Below are 6,887 nucleotides of genomic sequence, written 5' to 3' on the forward strand. Positions count from 1 at the left end.
ATGGACAGTCGGGTACTCGAGCATCCTCACGCCCAGTTCGGAGGCTCCTTGGGCGGGCTGGTGGGCTTCCCGTACGCGCTCGGCCCCCATCACCACCACCACCATCACCAGCACCTCTACGAGCTCGCCAACGGACACCAGCTGCAGTCTGCGGGCGCCGTCCCTTTCTCTATAGACGGATTACTTAACGGCTCCTGCTCGGCCTCGGTGGTCAGCAACAACTCGCTGCTCTCGCCCGACAGCCAGCAGTTCAAACTCTCAGGTAGGCCTGGCTCTTTTTGTCTCATGTCTCAATAATAGACCTGTGTGAAAACAATGCAATGTAGGGCTAATAGGAAATGTAGGCAAAGTGGCCAAATAGACCATTTTAGTTGACTTTGAGGCTAAACTAAACATTTTTCTTTAGCCTTTCAGGGCTGATTTTGAACTACAAAGTCAGTCTGCAGAGAAAACCATGTTAAAACAATGTTCAAAAGTTGTGGAGCTGAATTAAAAAAAAAAAAAATTAAAAAGTTTATGTGCAGGCTCATTTTTGACAACTTTGCTGTAAAAATTGCACTGGAGGTTAAATAAAGGCATCCATTTGTCATTAATCTCGATTAAATTGATATTGGCTGATATTACATGGTCAAAAAATGAATTTTGCATTTATTGTGAATGCTGTTTAATAGCCTATCAAAAATAGGTAGTAATACTAAAAAAGTAAAAGTGTTTCTTTTAGGCCCTGGATTTTGTGACGTGATTTATTAGAGTTCACGAGCATCAAAATATAAAAAAGAAAGGTATGACAGTGGTCAGTTTTACACTAAAGTGATGCTTTACAAGCAAATCCTGCCATGACAGTCCCCCCCCCCTCTTCTCTCTCTCATTCACACACACACACACACACACACACACACACACACACACACACACACACACACACACACACACACACACACACACACACACACACACACTTGTACAAACACACACGTCGGCCACTGCAGATTCTGGGGACGCGGATAAGGACAGTCCCGGTTGTAAACGGAGACGCACGAGGACGAATTTCACCGGGTGGCAGCTGGAGGAGCTCGAGAAGGCTTTTAACGAGAGTCACTATCCGGATGTGTTCATGCGGGAGGCGCTCGCGCTCAGGCTTGACCTCGTGGAGTCCAGGGTTCAGGTAAAGACACGAAGAAATGAGTCAGATATTTTGGGAAGCATTAATAGCTACATTTGTATAGTTGATGGAGAAAAAACAGATATAGTTTGGAGTTATTGTTCAGATTTTTCAATACATTTCAATCTCACTTCCGTGTCAAAATCTACAAAACAATATTAGGACAATGCCAGAGGGGCGTTTGTTTTGTGAAGGCCTACCCCATACGGAGATGTACATTTGTCAATTACCAAAGCATCAATAAAGGGTCTCTTTTGAATTATGCATGGAGGCAACCTATTGATTTATGGGTTAATAAAAACAAGGCTATTTACTGAGCAAACAAGGGGTGAAAATGGTAACTATATTCCTCCTTTACCTTCAGATAGCCTGTATATAATATCTAATTATTTGACAGTGTATTCACAATTCACAATTCTACTCTTATATTTTTAATCTATATGTACAATTTTAGGTGGTTCAATATAAGGTTTAAGATGGTTAAATTATTTCAATAATTGTTATTGCTATTATTATTAAGCTATTATTATTATTATTATTATTATATTGATAAAGAAAAAATATACAAAGTGATAGTAAAAGTACGATATTTTAAGATAATGCTATTTGTAGTAGCAGAAATAGTAATAACAACACTATTAACATAAATTAACAAATAATAGTAATATAATAGTTATTACTAAAAAACAGAATAATAATAATTATTAGGCTATATAACAATATAGAGCTTAAGATGATGTCTGTGAGCAATTATTATAAAGGAACAAAACATAATACATTTAAATTGTGTTAAAGGTGACGCCACCATCATTCACATTTCACCATTCGATGTTTATTTCATTTGATGATAATAGCCTACTACTACTACTACTACTACTACTACTACTAATAATAATAATAATAATAATAATAATAATAATAATACCAGAAACACATAGCCTATAGTACATAGCCTATTATTTGCTCATCATGCAGAAGCTGTGTGTCCATTCATATTCTATGTAATTTAAGGTATATTCATGTATTTCTAAATGAGCCACATACAATTCGCATGCACGGTTGGATCGAGTAAAAGCGGGACAGAAGTAGAGCTCTTCGTTGCTGCATGTTGTTTGGGGATTTCGCTCCTAAATCTCAGATTATTGTTCCCCCAAGCTGCTTAACGCTCCTTTATCACCAGGTTTGCGGGGGAAAGATATAACCAACATTAACAATTCATAAGAAGGCGCCATTGTCGCACATGATGTTGGTGTCCTGCGTCCTTATTATGCAATGTTCGCGGATCTCTGCATGCTAAACTCCTGGCGTTATCAGCGGCGAACATACGGCCCTGAGCGCGCCCAGAGGCCGGGCAGTGAGAGCTCTCAGGCGGGGGAAGCTCCCTCTCTTAGCTCGGTGCGGAGGGAGGAGAGCCGAGGACTGCTGTGCAAGTGTTAAGCCCCATATGAGCGGAGGGCTGGGTGTGAAAGAACATACATATAGCCGGAATATGGCTGATTTAGCGACGGTACAATTAAATGTAATTGGCGGAGTTAGGCATAACACAGACTCATTGGTAATTAACACCGGCACATCTGTGCATCTGCTGCTCCACCGCTGTGACCTATTAACCTGATGTAGGCCCTACTCTTCAGACATTTAAAGCTGCAGTAAACAAAGACACAGACAGGAAGGCAGAGGACAATGATTTCACTTGTTTCATGGCTTTGTGGAATTTGTTTGGATTTGTAGGCAATAAGGTTTTGTCCTTATACCATCTGATAACCACTGTGAGATCCATTGTCTATACACACCAGAAGTTAGAGTTTTGTGTGTATAGCCTACTTCAGTGTGTTAGTTTTCTTGAGGGGGATACTTTATTAGGCCTAAATAGGAACACCTTAAAACAAAAACAACCTCAAATAGGACACAAACCAGTGTTTAAAAAATGACCACATATTTTAATCCAAGAATTTCTGATACAGTTGTCAAAAAGTGAATATTATAGTGTCCATACAGGAAGTGTTTATTGCAGAGCTATTGGATTGCATCAGATAGTGGAGATGCAAAATGTCTTACAAGTCCAGCCTAATATAAATGAATGCTCCGTTTTTATTTCTTATATATATTTTAATCATTGCTGTCCCAACTAATGCTGCAACTAACAATTTTTTGTTGATTAATTGATCCCTTGTTTCTATGATTATTTAGTCTGTAAAATGTCAAAAAAATTAAAAGAATTCCCCAGAGCCCAGGGTGATGGGCGTGTTTTCAATTAGCTTATTCTTGTCCAACCAACTGTCCAAAACACAAAGATAGTCCATATACAATAATACATCAGATCAGACAAAAACAGAAAATCAACATATTAGAGAAGCTAAAACAAGCAAATCTCTGGCATTTATCCTTAATAAATGACTTAAATGATTAATTGATTATCAAAATTGTTGACAATTAATTATCTGGTAATGGACTGATCCATTAATCAACTCGTTTCAGCACTAATCCCAACAAAACTGCTAAAACAAGTTGAAATAAATATTCTGAAACAATAGATAGATGGTGGGGAAAAAAAACCTACTTTCAAAACAGAAATCATCTTATGTGTCAATTTTCCACCTGCTGTGTATGTGTGTATTTCATATTTGTGTATGTGTGCATAGGTTTGGTTCCAAAACCGACGTGCTAAATGGCGAAAAAAGGAGAACACAAAGAAAGGGCCGGGGCGGCCTGCTCACAACTCCCACCCGACCACGTGCAGCGGCGAGCCCATGGACCCCGAGGAGATCGCACGCAGGGATCGAGAGCGGGCCGAGAAGAAGAAGCGGAAGCAGGAGAGGAAGCTGCTGAAGTCACAGAACAAACTTCTCGCAGGCGACAGCTTCCACACGCCTGGAGGTTCAGAGAGTGACAGCGGGGTCTCCCAGTTCACTGACAGCGAGCAGCAGTCTTCAAGTTGTAGTGGGTCTATTCACATTGAACTGCCAGCATCGAAGTGCGCAGGAGGACACCAAACTGAATCCAGCTGTGACCAAACACGACACGACTTCAGCCAACTACAAAACCACCAAAACCAAAGAACCACGGGAGAAATGGAGCAGGTGTCTCCAGGCAGCACGCACAGCTCCAGTCCTGGAGGGCCGAGGTCCTCCGCCCTGCAGAAACGCAACCCTTTCAGCGTGGAGAGCCTCCTCTCTGACGCCACACCTCGACGGAAATCTCAGCTGGACTTCCCCTCATTGCCCAGTCAGAGGACACTGGTGGGTAAAGGGCACTTCTTGCTTTACCCCATTACCCATCAGCCCTTGGGCTTTCTTGTGCCCCAAACAGCGCTGAAAGCCTCCCCGTGTCAGGACAACAGCATTAACAGGCTCAGCCTGGGACAGAGGTGTGCGCCAAGTGAAGGGAGCCCCGCTCCCTCTGACCTCTCCGGCTTTGTCACTAAGCCTCTAAAGTCGGATCATACGGAGCATAACACGCAGCATCACCACAATCACATTAGCAATAGAGTGGATGGAACAGACACGGAGGAGTGTGGTGGTGGTGGTGACTGCAGTAATGGAAGATTCCCCGTTTGTCCTCCAGCAAACAGTGTGGCTCAGACGGCTGTGGCCCGGCTGAGCTCCACACAGCCCAGGGACAGTGGCGAGGAGAGGAGTTTGAAAGTTCTAACGGAAGCAGCGACCAACGACCGCCGAGCTGCCGAGCTGTGTGCAAAAGAGAAGGGGGCAAAAGAGGAGCGAGCGTCTCCAGACCTCTCTGAGTGTCTCAAGGCAAACACAGACTGTCAAGAAACACCCGGAACAGATGGAGAGGATGTCGATATGGACTAACACTTGCAAGGAGCAAACATAAACAAAAAGGACCAGGAACAGCGCTCAGACTATTCAAACATTCCCAAAGCTCTGCTGAGACACTCAAAAACATATCAGGAATCAGGAGACTTTATTTATCATCTATTTTTTAATCATACTGTGTGATCAATCCAGATGCCCCCCCCCCAAAAGCTGTGGCTGTCCTCATATTCAGGCTTTAGGCCTAAACACCTTTAGAAGCAGGTTCTCTCTCTCTCTCTTTTTTGGTGACCAACTTGTAACAAATACTAGGCTACAATAAACATCTTACACACAACAAAAATCCTCAGATATTGTAAAAAACGAGAAAATGCTATTTATATGTAAACGTTTTGATAAATAAAGTTATTGTTTAAATTGAATCACTGTTTTTCTAGGGCCATACCAAAAGGGGGGGGATGTAAAGAAGGGGAGGTTGCTGTGTGGCAGAACCTTGGATCATGGCTGCTGGAGTTTTGTCATGTTACAGCAGATACATCCCCCTTTTCCTCTGTGTAGTGAGCCGGAGCTGGGGCTCAAGTCCGTCTGGCTGTTTGTATTTATTGCTTTAACAAATTTATTCATTTGAAAGGCCGAGCTGGAATGAGGTTAGTGGCCGCGGGGCTATAGGACCCTGCGCCTCCTGCTGAGTTTTGATATGAAAGTAATTATTTTCCCACTGGCTGCCGCGGGTCTCGAGGCAGTTTTTTTCCCCTCCTTTCAGCCCAAAGGGTTATTAGACATTACCGATTTCTAGTGATACGGAATCACATAAACTTCCTACAATAATAGAATTAGCATGAAAGGCAGGGGTGTCAAATTGAAATGGGAAAATAATAGCCGCGCCAGCTGCATCGTTAATGTGTGCTTGTGTGCGAGCGTGCGCGTGTGTGCGTGAGTGCGCATAGTCTATTGAGCGCGAGGAGGAAGAGATGGTGGTAGATTCGTGGGGCGGAATTTTCATGAGCTGCCGCGGTTGTCAGACGGCCCTTGTAGTCGGCTATATTAAGATAGATGTTCGATGATATCCCTCATTGTTCTGTCGCTTATATTGATGTTGCTGCGTTATCGCCCTATTGATCATGTGTCGCACATAATAGGACAGGCGCGCGCCCGCCTGCCTGCGTCTTTTTACAAAAGCGCCTGGGCCCCTCGTCATTTGTTCTAATAGGACTGTGAGTCCCTCGGGGGGAGACAGATAAAGATATAGAAGAGGGAGAGGGTGAGTGAGAGAGGGGGCGAGTGATGTGCCAGGCTTGCATTAATAAAACAATGTTTTTACCAGTGTTGGCTGAGCTAAAAAAAAAAGCAAGATGGAAGAAAGTGAAGAATGGCTGAATTAAAGATGTTTAGGGACAGAAGAGAAGACTGATTCTCCTAAATGTGCAGGTGTGTGTGCCCACGTGCACTGACTGGACGTGCGCGCGCGCCCGTTTAAGAAAGAGTGTGTTTAGCTTATGAAGTGTAAACGCTACCAGTTCCCTGGAAACTGAAATCCCAATTATTAAAACCATTAATTCTGGCGAGCCACTGCACGGAGGAGCCGTGTTGACAGCCCGGCTAAATATCCCTGATCCCTCCCGGTCACCTCGCCTTTATTTGCAAATAAATTGAGGGGGATCCGAGGGACAGAGCTTACTTTGCTGCGCCGACCTAAAATGAATTTCCGTGCCTGAGTCCCTTTAATAATATTTACATAATTTTCGCTCAGTGACTCTGCTATTTGCGCTGTAGGAAGCGGGGGGCTTATAGGGAAATAATTAGACAAGAGGACGAGAAGGGAGCGAGAGTGAAAAACAGCAGGAGGAGGATGGGTTAAGACCGAAGCTGAACACTAAATTCCCAGACAGCTAAAATCAATGAAAGTAATAACCCTTTTATTTAATTCATAAGGACATTATTTTCCCATAAGG

At 43.2% G+C, this 6,887-nt stretch overlaps 1 protein-coding gene across 1 annotated transcript; it reads left to right on the forward strand.

Moving 5' to 3' along the window:
- Positions 1-5,102, forward strand: LOC144529237 (homeobox protein unc-4 homolog). The gene is made up of 3 exons (XM_078268244.1): positions 1-262; positions 990-1,165; positions 3,805-5,102. Exons 1-3 carry the CDS (start codon positions 1-3, stop codon positions 4,972-4,974), a joined length of 1,608 nt encoding a protein of 535 aa, XP_078124370.1. The 3' UTR covers positions 4,975-5,102.
- Positions 5,103-6,887: the final 1,785 nt, after the last annotated feature.

The sequence above is a fragment of the Sander vitreus genome, chromosome 2 (assembly GCF_031162955.1).
Source record: "Sander vitreus isolate 19-12246 chromosome 2, sanVit1, whole genome shotgun sequence".
NCBI lineage: Eukaryota > Metazoa > Chordata > Actinopteri > Perciformes > Percidae > Sander > Sander vitreus.

What these genes read in the sequence shown, in the direction of transcription:
- LOC144529237 (XM_078268244.1), top strand. Translation starts at nt 1, where the DNA reads ATGGACAGTCGGGTACTCGAGCATCCTCACGCCCAGTTCGGAGGCTCC. An exon ending in CCAGCAGTTCAAACTCTCAG is followed by an intron (nt 263 to 989) that starts GTAGGCCTGGCT and finishes CGGCCACTGCAG; the next exon opens with ATTCTGGGGACGCGGATAAG. An exon ending in TCGTGGAGTCCAGGGTTCAG is followed by an intron (nt 1,166 to 3,804) that starts GTAAAGACACGA and finishes ATGTGTGCATAG; the next exon opens with GTTTGGTTCCAAAACCGACG.